This window comes from Stenella coeruleoalba (genome assembly GCF_951394435.1).
Source record: "Stenella coeruleoalba genome assembly, chromosome: 3".
Lineage (NCBI taxonomy): Eukaryota > Metazoa > Chordata > Mammalia > Artiodactyla > Delphinidae > Stenella > Stenella coeruleoalba.
In genome coordinates this window covers 167,335,563-167,349,528 of record NC_137148.1, presented here as the reverse complement: position 1 = coordinate 167,349,528, position 13,966 = coordinate 167,335,563, and the positions used below count along the sequence as shown (strand labels likewise).

Sequence of the window (13,966 nt, the reverse complement as noted above, 5' to 3'; positions counted from 1 at the left end):
CAGGTCCTAATTAGCGCCTGATTCCTGGGGGAGAGGAGGGGACGGGAGGGGAGGGGACAGAGCGATGGACTGGGGGAGCACGAGCTAGCGGGGACCGGGAGACACACCGCGGCCTTCAGATGCGGCCCCGCCCCCACGAGGGACGTGAAGACGCGGACCCCGCGCAGCGTGGGGACATGTGACCGACTGCAGAGGCCGCGCCGCCTCCCCCGCCCGAGGTCTGCGCGCTCCGCCGCAGGGTGCAGATCGGGGGCGCCCGCCTGGGTTTGGGGCGCAAGAGCAGAGGTGGAGCCAGGGCGGAGCCAGCGCGCCCCGTCCCCCCTCTTTCCAATCGAAAGCGAAACGGAGGGCTGGAAAGGAAGGGCGGAGCCGGTCTGGAGGCCCCGCCCCCTGCCCTGAGAGGCAGCTGGACAGACGGGCGCACCCAGGTAGGGGGACGCTGAGCGCCCAGTGCGGACCCTCGCGGAGACCTGCGCCGCCACCATGTCTCAGGAAGGTGTGGAGGTAGGAGAAGGCTACAACTGGGCCGGGGGCCCGCGAGAGATGCTGGGGAGGAGCCGGGGGACGCGGAGGGGGCTTCGCAGTTCCTGGGGACTCCATCCGAAACCTAGACCTTCCCCCAGGCTGGCACTCGTCTCCCTCAGAAAGGAGAGTGACCGCCACATGCCCCAGAGCGAAATGCGGCCTCCTCGAGGAAAAGCGGGGGCTGCTGGGTCAAGGGTCAGAGGCCAGGGGTTACCTGGCCGGCCTCCTCCCTTAGCGTGGGACGTTCGCCTTAGTCCGCTCCCTCCCCCAGTGCCCTGTGGGGACTTTGGCTTTTTCCAGGAAATGCAGTAGAGGGATTGGGGGGGTGGGGTGCGGAGGCTAAAACCAAGGGTCAAGTTCAGGCCGTGAAAAGAGGATGCCTAGGGATGGGGGAGGGGCAATCGCGCCTCTCCTTCCTCCATCTGAGCCCCTGTCTCCCCACCCCAGCTGGAGAAGAGCGTCCGGCGCCTCCGGGAGAAGTTTCATGGGAAGGTATCCTCCAAGAAGGCGGGGACTCTGATGAGGAAGTTTGGCAGCGACCATACCGGAGTGGGGCGCTCCATCGTGTACGGTGAGCAGGCGGGGGTCCTGCCTGCAGGGGGTTCCGCTGGGGAGCGGGGAGGGGGTGTGGTCTCTGCTGAGGGTAAGAAGAGGCGATGAGATCATCTCTTTGGGGGGTGGTCGGTATCGGGTTCGGGGCCCAGAAACTCCCACAAGATCTTTCAAAGGCCTTTCACTTACACTTACTCTCCCCACCAGGGGTAAAGCAGAAAGATGGACAGGAACTGAGTAATGACCTGGATGCCCAGGTAAACGGCGCCCTCCCCTCAAAGGATGTGGTAAGGGGAGGGAGAACAGAAGGGTCAGGCTCATCCACGGTGAGCCCCCTCTGTGCCTTGTCAGTCCACAACTCATGGTCTAGCCTCATTCACTTATGCACCTCTCAGTCGTGTATCTGGCCAGGGAGCCTGCAAACAGTAGATGCTCATTACATGCTGACTGTATTAAATGGAAGACAGAGACAAGAAACTAAGTAGTGAAACGAATCACGATTGTCATTATAGAGGAGCCAAAGAGATCAGGGAAAGCTTCCTGGAGGAGGTGGTACCAAGTTCTTCAAGACTAAGGAGGAGTGACCTCTGGGAAGGGGAGGGGTTGGAGAGGGTCTTCCTGGAAGAGGGGTGGCATGACAAAAGGAACATACAGACAGGCTGGGATGAGCAGGAGATCAGAGAGGAGAGAGGGGCAGGGGAACCCATGTGAATGAATGAATGAATGAATGAAAGGCTTTGCATGGCCACTTTGCCCCTTAGATGGCTTTGGTGGCTGGCGTACCGGTTGGCCTGCCTGAAAGACCCAGCACAGAGTTGTTAAAGAGTATAATAAAGTACGTATTATACCCTTAACATTTATATATTTACAGTTATACATATAATGAGTATGATAAAAATAGCCAAGAGTATCATTGATTGAGCACTTCCCCTGCGGCAGGACTCCAGGAATATTACCTGTTGACTTATTTCATTGCCACAGGTCCTGTGAGACAGGTCCTATTACTTATCACGTTCATTTTACAGATGAGAAAATTGAGACACAGGGTGATGACGTCACTCACCAGGTTCATGCTGAATGCAGGTGGCAGCTGGGATTTGAACCCAGGCCACCAAGAGTCAGAACCTGGGCTCTTAGATGTCCCTCATTAGGAGGAGTGGCTTGGCCACACCCCCACAGCTGGAAGTGATGAAGCCAGGGTTTCAACCTGCATCTATCTGAATCCAGAGCTCAAGCACTTAACCTAAAGCAGCATGGCCTCAAAGAGGTGACCTGTCACAATGCCAGCAAGTGTGTGGCATTCATTGGCAGGAAGGGAGCATGGGGTCCAGCCTGTTCCGCCATGCTCACTCAGGGTAATCTCAGGCAAGCCCTCTCCCGGCTCTGGGCCTCAGTATCCCCGTCTGAGCAATGGGGATGACAGGTGTGCCCACCTCCCAGGGTTGCTATAAGGACAACTGAGGTCACACATCCTGCCCTCAGGAAGTGTATGCTGCTCAATCAAGTCCTCCTGAGTTAGGGACACTCTACTCTTATATGGGGCCAGAACCCTGCCTCCCCGTGCAGAAGCCCCGCCCCCAGAAAAGAGGCGTGAACCGCATCTCCAGTTTCTGCCCCTGGTGTTTCCACCCAGGACCCCCCAGAGGACATGAAGCAGGACCGGGACATCCAGGTGAGTCCAGGGTGTGGGACAGGGAGGTAAGCAGGGAGGACATCCATGGGGGTGTTCATAGGTGAGGAGGAGGGACATTGTAGGGGCAGGAAGGGGAGAAGAGGGCTGACCACCGTCTCCATTCTGCAGGCGGTGGCGACCTCGCTCCTGCCACTAACAGAAGCCAACCTACGCATGTTCCAACGTGCCCAGGAAGATCTCATCCCTGCCGTGGACCGGCAGTTCGCCTGCTCCTCCTGTGACCATGTCTGGTGGCGCCGCGTGCCCCAGCGGAAGGAGGTGATAACCCAACCTCTGACCTTGGTTCTGTCCCGGCTCCACTCCAAAGCCCCACTCTCAGTGTCCAAACCTCTGACCCAAGAACATCAGCCTCTGAGAGCCCAACCCCGGACCTGCAACCTCAGAGATCAACCCCAATCTCAGACCCTAACCCCAACCCACTGAGCTGGACTTTTCAACTTGACATTCAACTTGAGAAGCTCAACTCTTATCCCAGAGCCTGACCTCTGACTACACAGTTTGACAGCTACCACAGAAATCAAACCTGACCCCCAAACCACAACCCCAAATCTGGCTTCTGAACCCCCTGACCAGTGGTATGCTTCTGGTAAATGCCTAATAACCGGCTCTCGTGGGGCGGAGGCACCCCCAGATTTACAGTGTTTGCCAATTTCCATAGTGTAAATCTCGATCTGGCTAACATCAGGCTATCACTGCTCACCTCAGACAGCAAGCCTGCCCCTCTCTCCGCACCCCCAGGTGTCCAGATGCAGGAAATGCCGGAAGCGCTACGAGCCGGTGCCCAGTGATAAGATGTGGGGTGTGGCTGAGTTCCACTGCCCGAGATGTCGGCACAACTTCCGGTGAGGGCACAACTTCCGGTGAGGGCGCTGACCCCACCCCCACCTCCCATCCTCGGCCCTGCCCCACCCCAGCCCTGCCCCTCCCTGCCCTGGCCCCACCCTGGCCCAGCTGGCCCTTGGACCCTCACGGCCCTGCCCGCCCCCAGGGGCTGGGCACAGATGGGGTCCCGGTCCCCCTGCTACGGGTGCGGCTTCCCCGTGGATCTGACACGGATCCTCCCTCCACGCTGGGACCGGGACACAGATCGCCGCAGCACCCACACCCACTCCTGCTCGGCTGAGGACTGCTACAATCGGCGAGGTGAGGGCCTGGCGCGTCCCCATGGCCTACCCCCCCATTCCGGGCATACACCTCTGAGCCTTTAAGAACCAAGGTCTCTACCTGCTTCTTCCGCATACCTCCTAAGGCCTCCGTCCTGGAGACCTTTTCATCTCCCACTGCAATGGCCCCTCCTTCCACATCTTCCACGGGCCTCCAGCCTTCTTACCTCCAGGTCACTCAGGACCCCTGCCCCTCCTAACACCCACCTCCCATGGCGTCATCCACCTTCCATGTCTCCTCACATAAAGTTCTGTGGTTTCACTCTGGTGGCCCACACCCCAGTGTCCTGTGGACTCTGTCCCTGTGGTCTCTGTGTTCTTGGCTCCTGTTGTGTCCTCTGTAGTCTCAGGTGACGCCCATGTCCCTGGGTCTCCTGTGGCTTCAACACCTGTGACTTTCACCTCTCAATTTCCTGTAGCTCTGGCCCCAGAGCCTGTAGCCTCAGCCCCTCCCCTTCCCAGAGCTCCCCATGGCCTCAAGCCCCACGACCTCAGAACCTCTCCCTCCCCAGAGCCCCACGTGCCTGGGACGTCCTGCGCACACCCCAAGAGTCGGAAGCAGAACCACCTGCCCAAAGTCCTGCACCCCAGCAACCTCCACATCAGCAGTGGCTCCACTGTGGCCACCTGCCTGAGCCAGGGGGGCCTCCTGGAAGACCTGGACAACCTCATTCTGGAGGACCTGAAGGAGGAGGACGAGGGCGGGCACGGGGAGTGACCCCTGCCAGGTGCAGATGCAAACCAGACACGGTCTGTGCATATTTTGTGTTGTTATAAAATACGAGCTCAAATGGAGATCTAAATGCCCTTGGGGAGCCGTCTGGGTCCAAGATGCTGGCAGGGGGATTCCTGGGTGCTGTTTTCAGGGTCCTGGGGAGCAGATCCACAACGAGAAGAGGTCTGTGGGACGCGGCCCACACTGAGTCACAAAGGAGGTGTGGCCAGGACAACTTGGGCTCCTGCGGACACACATCCCCTGTGACCTGGGGGACAGATGAACAGATGGTCACAGCCTCAGGGGCCTGATCAGCATGGCAACCTTCTTGAGAGAGTAAGCCCCACCACGAAACTCGGCCCAGTAAACGCCGTCCTGGTAACGGCTACGGTAGTGGCCACCACGATGCCACACACCATTGAGGTTGGAGTGGGCACAGGCATGGTACCACCAGCCTCCCCGCTGGTACAGGGCGCAGTTACCTGAGGGAAGAGAGAATCCATGTCTTCTCACCAGAATAAAAGCCTCTACCAGCACCTCATTAGTACAAGGCTTTTGCCAGGCATCCTCTGTCCCCATACCTTCTTCAGAGTAATAGCCTTAATTCCTTCCTTATCCCCTTACCAAAGTACAAGTCACATTTTCTCCACCCTTTCTGCAAACTAGGAGCTTTACCTCTCATTCCTTTATCAGGGAAAACAACCTTCTCTACTTCCTTTCTAGAATAAGAGTCCTAGCTCTCATACCTCCCCCTATTCCCCCCACCCCCCCACCACCTTTCACAAAGGCAGGAATCCTGACTCTTACTGCCTAATCAGAGAAGGAATCTGGACTCTGCACCCCCTCACCAGAATAAGAGTCCTGTCCTCCACTCTCCTGTTTATCCTGACCCTTACCAGAGGAAAGTCTTACCCCACCCCCTTTCATTTCCTCACTAACAGTCTCCTACTCCCTCCCCACCACCACCACCAGAATGAGAGCTCTTTACCAGAATAGGAGTCTCGGTCCCTATCCACGGTGCTGAAAGGCTTGTCATTGTGCCAGGATAGAGAGTCTCCAGCATCTCCGTGGTAATGGCCAAGCCGTAGGCGGTAGTGGTCACTCTCAGGCTCCAGGGAAAAACCATCATAGTGGGCACGTGCCCCGCGGCCTCCCCAGTCCTCGAGGAGCACCAGTAGCTCATGGTCCCCATGGCTGGTCAGCTGATGCACAGGTTCAAGGCCCAGCCAGTATTCCCCATCAGGCTGCCCAAAGCCCACCTGGCAGGGCAGGAAAGTCAGGGAGTCAGCAGCAGGTCTCCTTCCCCTGCCCAGCCTTGCCCCACCCACCTGTGCCCACCTTGTAGTGCTGCCAGGTAGTGAAGAAGTTGACGGAGCCATCTTGCCGCCTCTGGATCACAGTCCAGCCTCCACCTTCCAGCTGTTGCTCACACCATGCTGACAACACATGCCGGCCCACTCGTAGCTCATACACTCCGCTCTGTCCATGGCCTGCCTGGCGGGCCTCTGCACAATCCCGCCATGGGCCTGCGGGCACAGGGATATGGGACAGGCACAACCTGGACCAGTCAACCCTTTACTGGAGTAAGAGTCCTGATTCTCACTGGTCCCCTTACCAGAACAGTCGAATTGCCTCTCCTATTCCCTCTCCAGAATAAGAGCCCCAATACCCCTTTTCTTACCTAAATAAGACTCTAAGTCATTCTTCTCTCACTAAAGCAAATGTGGAGCCTGGGATTCTTAAATTCTCCTTCTATGGTCTCCTCATCAGAATAGAGGTCTTGAACATGGCCCTCTGAATTCCCTCAAATTCTCACCAAAGTAGCAGTCCTGAATCCCCTGCCCTCTTGTCAAAGTAAGAGTACCTCTCTTATTTTCACACCATAGTAAGAATTTTGGTGTTTATCAAAGTAAGAGCCATATCTCCCTGTTCCATTATCAGGATAAAAGCAGCATTTCCTCCAGGCCCCCCAGCATGAGAGGAATCTGGCATTAAAGTCCTGACTCATATTTCCCTCTATTCATGCTGCACTGGGAATCTCCTGGCTCCTCACACCCTCAACAGCCCTGCCCTTGTCTTACCTGCTGGCTTGGTAGGGACAGCAGGGTGCCCTGAGGGCACAGGAGAGGCCAAGGGCCCCTGCTGTCTCAGGGTCTGGTCTCTCTGGGATTCTGGGGCTGAGTTCATCCTCCTGCTGGTGTCATTGGTGCCACCTACCAGACTGACTGGAACCACAGGCACCAGGGGCGGTGGCAGGACCTGGGGTAACCAAGAGAGTTAGATGTGATTGCACTAACCCTTAGCCCAGGACGCTCTGGGCTCGTAAATCTCCTAGCACCCAGATGGGAAGATCAAGCAGGGGCGTGTATTGATCTTCCCAAGCCTAACTCTAGTAGTCAAGAAGAGACAGAGCTGGGCTTAAACTCCTGCTCTGGTGTTAATAGCTTAACCGATCTGTGCCTCCAAACTTTTCTGTGAAGTAGGGATAATATGAGTACATCCAATATTACTAACTTACTGAATCCTCCCAACCACCCTGTAAGTTAGGTACTGTCACAAAGCAACAATTGCTTATTCAAAACCTAAGGTGAGACATAATCCAGAATTTAGAATAATATAGCAGGAGTTAGAAACAGTAATGCAGGGTCTACCTCTATATTACCTAACACCCCCAACGAGGTCTTTGGTCTTTATCACATATTAATAATATGCTTGATTATAGGATCCTATGAGTATTCATATTAGGTAGATAAGTAAAGACTTCAAGTAGCTACCAGTTGCGTTTTGACCCAAATGAGTTACTGGGGAAGAGGTAGGGGTCCGTTTTTGGAGCTTTTTGTATTTCGGAACTGAGAATCATGGGGTTGGGACTTCCCTGGCGGTCCAGTGGTTAAGATTCGGTGCTTCCACTGCAGGGGGCACGGGTTCGATCCCTGGTCGGGGAACGAAAATCCCGCATGCTCCGCAGCGCGGCCAAAAAAAAAAAAAAAAAGGGCATGGGGTTTCAGGGGGCCCATCTACTGAAGATGCTCACAAGAAGTGGCTGCTATTTGGGGAGGGAGATAGTTTCAGAGTTACCTGCTGCTGCCCGCCCGCACTCCCCGGGCACAGGCGTTCCAGGCGGGAGATGAGGCCACTCTGCTGGCTGACCAGCTGTGCCAGCTCGCGGAACTTGACGTCCAGCTGGTGGAAGCGGGCGGCGGCGCGCTGCGCCTCGGCCGAGGCGTTCAGCACACGCTCCCCAAGCAGCGCCAGCGCGGCGGCAGGCTCCGCCCCCAGGCCTAGCCCCGCCCCCGGTCCCGCCTCGTGCTGCAGCTGCGCGCGCAGCTGGCCCAGGCGCGAGCTCAGGCCACGGCTCTCCTTGCGCAGCGCACGCACCTCGCCGGCTACAGCGCCGTCGGCCGTCGCCAGCCGCTGAAGTTCGCGCAGCAGCTCCTCGTGGCGGCCCACTCGCACGCGCAGTGCCGCCACGTCGCTGGCGTTCACGGCCTCTGGAGTTGGGCGCGGAGCCGCCGGCCCGCTCCAGCACACGGCGCCTGTGAACTTCTGCGGGGGCAGCACGAAGGTGTAGGTGCAGCGCGGAGCGGCTGCGCGCGCCCACCAAGCGTCCAGCAAGAGCAGCAGCTGCATCGTGAGCAGCCGGGGTGCCGACATGGCGGACCTGCAGGCAGAGGATGAACGGGAAGGAGGGGGCCCCGGAACGCAGGCTCGACCCCCGACTCTCAAGCTGGGCCATACCTATGTGGTCCCACGCGGGAATGCACAGGTGTACACCTGCGTAGATCAGGGTCCACACACGCCCGCCTCCATCCCTTTCCCTGTCCCGAGGCTGGAGATACGCCAATAGAATCCAGCTCTGGCCTCCCCACTGAGTTCCAGGCTCCCTGCGGGTCAGTGTGTCTCGTCCATTCATTCAGCAAGCATTCTCTGAGTGCTAACTGTGTGCTGGCCTGAGTTCTACGCGCTGGGAATACAGTTGGGAACAAAACACAAAAATCCCTGCCCTGGTGAGCAAGGACCAAATAAACTTAGAATTAATTGAGTGTATTAGACAGCCCTAGGTACTAAAGATAAAAGGTACTTTTAGTAAAAGACAGAGGGGAATTCCCTGGGTGTCCAGTGGTTAAGACTCCCGGCTTCCATTGCAAGGGGCCGGGGTTCGATCCCTAGTCTGGGAACTAAGATCCCACAACCTGCACGGCGCGGCCAAAGAAACAAACAACTACCAAAAAAAAAAAAAAACAGTAAAAGACAGAGATATGGGGATATGTGCAGGGGCAATTTGAGAGGAGGGAAGACCTGGAAGAGGTGACAGTTTGAACAAAGACCTGAAAGAGGTGAGGGAGGAAACCATGGGGGTATCTGGGAGAAAAGACGTCCCTGGCAGGGGGAATAGAAAGTGCAAAGGCCCTGAGGTTGGACCATGCCTGATGTATTAAAGGAACCTGGAGGAAACTGGAGCAGAAGCCATGGGGAAACAGGTGGCGGGGGGGGGGGGGCGGGTGAGGGGAGATGAAGAGAAAGTCTCACTAACTCAGTCTAGTAGCGGACACCCTATTTCCCATGTTCTCAGACCAAAACTCCAGAGTCATTCATGTCTCTTCATGGCAGATGGAAACCATCAGCCAGGCCTATCAGCTCTTGTGTTTAGACCCTGACTTCCTCCACATTCCCCCCTAGTCTCACTCCCTCCCATGATCCCAGCTCAAGACACCATCTGGATTTCCTTAGAGCAGCTGCCTGCCAGGTCTCCAGGCTTCCATCCTCAATCTCTGCTCTGTTTCTCCCACAGTGGCCAGAGGATACCCGTGAACACCCAAGACAGGTCACGTCCCTCCTCCTCTGCTCAGGACCTCTGTGGCTTCCTCCTCACTCTGAGGAAAAGCCCAAGTCCTCCCTGCAGCCCACAAGGCCCTGCATGCTCTGCCCAGGCCCCTCCCTGACCTCCCCTCCACCCATTCATCCTCCCACCCACCGCGCTCACTCTGCTTCAGGCACCCTGGCCTGGCTGTTCCTCAAACACACAAGGGACCCTCGAGCCTCAGAGCCTTTGCACTTGCTGTTTCCGCAGCCTGGAATATTCTTCCCTGAATTTATCACAGCTCCCTGTCTCTCCTTATTCAGGTCTCAGCTCAGCTGTCTCCTCCTCAGAAGCCCTCTTTGAGGGACTTCCCTGGTGGCACAGTGGTTAAGAATCCGCCTGCCAATGCAGCGGACACGGGTTCAATCTCTGGTCCGGGAAGATCCCACATGCCTCAGAGCAACGAAGCCCGTGTGCCACAGCTACTGAGCCTGCGCTCTAGAGCCCGTGAGCCACAACTACCGAGCCCGTGTGCCACAACTACTGAAGCCCATGCGCCTGGAGCCCGTGCTCTGCAACAAAAGAAGCCACCGCAATGAGAAACCCGCGCACCGCAACGAAGAGTAGCCCCCGCTCGCCGCAACTAGATAAAGCCCACATGCAGCAAAGACGACCCAACAGCCAAAAATAAATTTAAAAAAAAAGAAGCCCTCTTTGACTACCCCGTTTAGAGTCGCCCCTGCTTGGGCACGCCCTAGCACAGTCCGTCCATTTCATTTTAGCATTTATCACTCTGCAATTGCCTTGTTTGTTTGCCATTGTTTATGATCTGAATTCCTCCACCAAAACATAAGCTCCCAGAGGCTGAGCCTGGCTTTTGTTCACTGCTCTGTCCGCAGCGCCTAAAACAGTGCCAGGCATCACACACACCCCGCAACACCCACACGCCCCGGATCTGCCCACATGCCCCGCCCCCGCCAGGTGTTCCCTGGCTCCCACAGGTGAGCTGTATACTTGTGGCCACCAACCCGCGGCCCTGCAGGATCCACACGCTGGCCTCCATTGTCTTCATTCCTGGGGTTCACACACTTGCAGGCTGTCTGATGGGGAATCACATCCCTCCCATGTGCACATGCCAACATTAAGAAAATGTTCCACATGTCCACATGCTGGCCCTGTCCGCGCCACGATCCACCATATTCCAAACCCACACATCCTGGTGGCCACACAGGCGCATGTCCTGCAGGCTTCATTGTCACACACATTGCCTTGTTCACACACTCTACAAGCATTCCTTGAGCACCTGTTGTGTGTCAGGAGCTGTTCCAGGAGATGGGGACACAGCTGTGACCAACACAGACAAAACCCCTGCCCTTGTGGAGCAGGTTGGGAAAACAGATGGTGGGTAGGCCAGAGGTAAGTGCTTCGTAGAAAAACAGGGAAGGGGGTGGGAGACCTGGGCTGGGGGTGCATTTTAAATAGAGGAGTCAGACATTACTGAGAAGATGACACTTGAGTGAAGACCTGAAGGAAGAGAGAGAAAGGGAAGAGCATTCAGGCAGAGGGAACAGCGAGTGCAAAGGCCCTGAGGTTGAACCTTACTTGATATTCCCAAGAAATAGCAGGGAAGCCTGTAAGGCTGCAACAGAATTAGTGAGGCGGAGAGCAGGAGGAAGTGATGGGGGCAAAGTGTGCAGGGCCTTGTGAACCTTGAGGAGGATTTGGGGTTTTACTCTGAGTCATGTGGGAATCTTGGAGGGCTCTGTGCTGGAGAAAGGCATATTCACTACTGTACTCACACCCCAAGCACTAGCTACCAAGGGCAGAGCAGGGACCTCTCATTGCCGCCCCCCGCCCAAAGACATCAGGCCCTCCCCAACAGGGATGGACCAAACCCGTTTGAACTAGTGTGTGTGTAACATCCGCTGCCTTCCAGGATCTCAGCCTGGAGCAAAGAGGAGGTCTGGGGAGTCCCCCAGCCAAGCCAAGACCCAGGTTTCCCAACAGACAGATTCAGCCTCCACCTGCCCTCCCACCCTCCTGCGCTCTCACCTCTCACGACCAAGACCCTGAGTTCAGCAAGGCCCGCAGCAGACACAAGAAGTCCGAGGAGGAGCTGAGAGTCCAGCAGGGCCTCTGAACTGGAGAAGGGGAGAGGCTGGTGGGAGAGCAGGAGGGAGGAGGCTTGGTAACTACCCAGAGCCTGGGACTAGAGTGGTGATGCTGAGCCCAGGAGCTCCAAACTGTAAATATTTAGCATTTCCCATGTGAGAACTGAGGCAGAATTGCCAGACCCTCCTGCCCAGGCCACCAGAGCCTGATAACACAGTTCAGCGCCCTGGACGTTCCCCCCACAGCACAGCACAGAGCGTGGGAGGCTGCAGGCCCAGGGAGGCTGCATGGATCCCAGCCTCAGACATAGACAGGCAGACACACACACACACACACACACACACACACACACACACACACCCCACAGACAACAACAGTAGCGAATATCAGCGGCACCTGCAGCCTGTCAGGCATGACTCTAAACTCTACATTTTGTATCTCATTTAATCCTAGCAACCAGAGCTGGTTTCTGTATGTAGCCACATTTTACAGCAGAGAACGGAGCCTCAGAGAGGGTGAGCAACTTGCCTGTGGTCACACAGCCAAAGAAAGGATCGGCAATGGTATTCGGCCCAGGTAACATGGCTCCAGAACTCACACACATATACCACAACAGTCACACACACACCTCTGTGTGTGCACATAACAGTAGAGCACAAAGACACACACGGATACCCAATGAGACATGGAAACCACTGCACAAAGCAGCAAAGATAGACAGATGGAATCTGTGTGTGTGTATGTGTATGTGTGTGTGTCCGTGGATTTTCCCGGCACAGACAATTACAACAACATAACTGGAGGGAATTCCCTGGGGGTCCAGTGGTTAGGACTCAGCGCTTTCACTGCTGGGGCCCAGGTTCGATCCCTAGTCTGGGAACTAAGATCCCACAAGCCGCGTGGTACAGTCAAAATAAATAAATAAATAAAGACACAACTGGAAATAGCACAGATTTAGGAAGCAACTATGTGTTCAAAATGTGGTCACAGGACTTCCCTGGTGGTGCAGTGGTTAAGAATCCGCCTGCCAATGCGGGGGACATAGGTTCGAGCCCTGGTCCAGGAAGATCCCACATGCCACGGAGCAACTAAGCCCATGTGCCACAACAAGTGAACCTGTGCTCTAGAGCCCTCGAGCCACAGTTACTGATCCCACGTGCCACAACTACTGAAGCCCGCGCGCCTAGAGCCTGTGCTCCACAACAAGAGAAGCCATCACAATGAGAAGCCCGTTCACCGCAACAAAGTGTAGCTCCCACTCGCTGCAACTAGAGAAAGCCTGCGTGCAGCAACGAAGACCCAACGCAGCCAAAAATTAATTAATTAATTAATGATAATAATAATCTACCTGCCAATGCATGGGACTCGGGTTCGAGCCCTGGTCCAGGAAGATCCCACATGCCACGGAGCAACTAAGCCCGTGCGCCACAACTACTGAGCCTGCGCTCTAGAGCCCGCAAGCCACAGCTACTGAGCCCACGTGCCACAACTACTACAGCCCGTGCACCTAGAGCCCGTGCTCCGCAACAACGAGAAGCCACCACCATGAGAAGCCCGCGAAACGCAACAAAGAGTAGCCCCCGCTCACCGCAACTAGAGAAAGCCCACACGCAGCAACGAAGACCCAACGCAGCCAAAAATAAATTAATTAATTAAAAAAACAACAAAAACTAAAAACAAAATGCGGTCACACACGCACACACCACGACTTAAAGGAAAATACCCCGTGGGCTGAGCGTGTCTGTAAATCTGCATCAGGCATGTACACACCCAGGTACACATGGTCACACACTGGCAAGCGCAGAGACACAAACCAGGCACACGGCGAGCCCCTGATACCCGCCCACAGCCCAGCGCAAGTTTCCATTTATCTCCCACACACACTCTCACATCCTCACACAGGTCAGGTCCTGCAGGGCCGAAAACAGACAGAACAAAGTAACTCACGTAGAGCCCCCACCAGGCTAGGGTCTCCGACTTGTAAGAAGGCCTCCCCGACTAGAAGTCTCCTCCCATTTCCTACAGTCCTGAACTCGTAACCCGAGTGGCCTCCCGGGCTGAAGGAGGAAATGGTCGTCCCAGATCTGAGAGAGGCTGCCAGGCTGGGCTCCCGGCCTGGGCTGGCGCCCCCCCCACCACCACCACGCTGGGCCCCCTCCAGCTTCCCCCACTGGCAGCAGAGAGAGAAGAAACCTCCTAAGTCAAGGAGAGGGGATGACAGGAGGGAGAGAGAGTCAGAGAGACAGAGAAGAAGAAACGTCTGGGAGATCGGGAGAGAGATGGGAGATGGGGATAGAGATGAGAAGAGAGAAATGGGGATAGGGACAGACAGAGAGAGGAGAAAGATGGAAACTTACAGATGACGAAGGAGACAATTTTTGGCAAGTTCAAAGCTGGGGAGAGGG

The 13,966-nt window shown here is 56.1% G+C and overlaps 2 protein-coding genes across 2 annotated transcripts; one reads left to right on the top strand and one right to left on the bottom strand.

Moving 5' to 3' along the window:
- The first annotated feature begins 343 nt into the window (after positions 1–343).
- SHFL (shiftless antiviral inhibitor of ribosomal frameshifting) lies at positions 344–4,867 on the top strand. Its single transcript, XM_079915627.1, has 8 exons — positions 344–504; positions 973–1,096; positions 1,285–1,334; positions 2,711–2,749; positions 2,879–3,028; positions 3,509–3,612; positions 3,759–3,913; positions 4,446–4,867. The coding sequence occupies exons 1-8, from the start codon at positions 484–486 to the stop codon at positions 4,649–4,651; spliced, it is 849 nt and encodes a 282-aa protein (XP_079771753.1). The 5' UTR covers positions 344–483; the 3' UTR covers positions 4,652–4,867.
- Positions 4,868–4,923: 56 nt separating this feature from the next.
- Positions 4,924–8,332, bottom strand: ANGPTL6 (angiopoietin like 6). Its single transcript, XM_079915589.1, has 5 exons — positions 7,727–8,332; positions 6,730–6,907; positions 5,987–6,174; positions 5,637–5,907; positions 4,924–5,130 (listed from the first exon to the last, which is right to left on the bottom strand). The coding sequence occupies exons 1-5, from the start codon at positions 8,300–8,302 to the stop codon at positions 4,940–4,942; spliced, it is 1,404 nt and encodes a 467-aa protein (XP_079771715.1). The 5' UTR covers positions 8,303–8,332; the 3' UTR covers positions 4,924–4,939.
- Between the last annotated feature and the right edge of the window lie 5,634 nt (positions 8,333–13,966).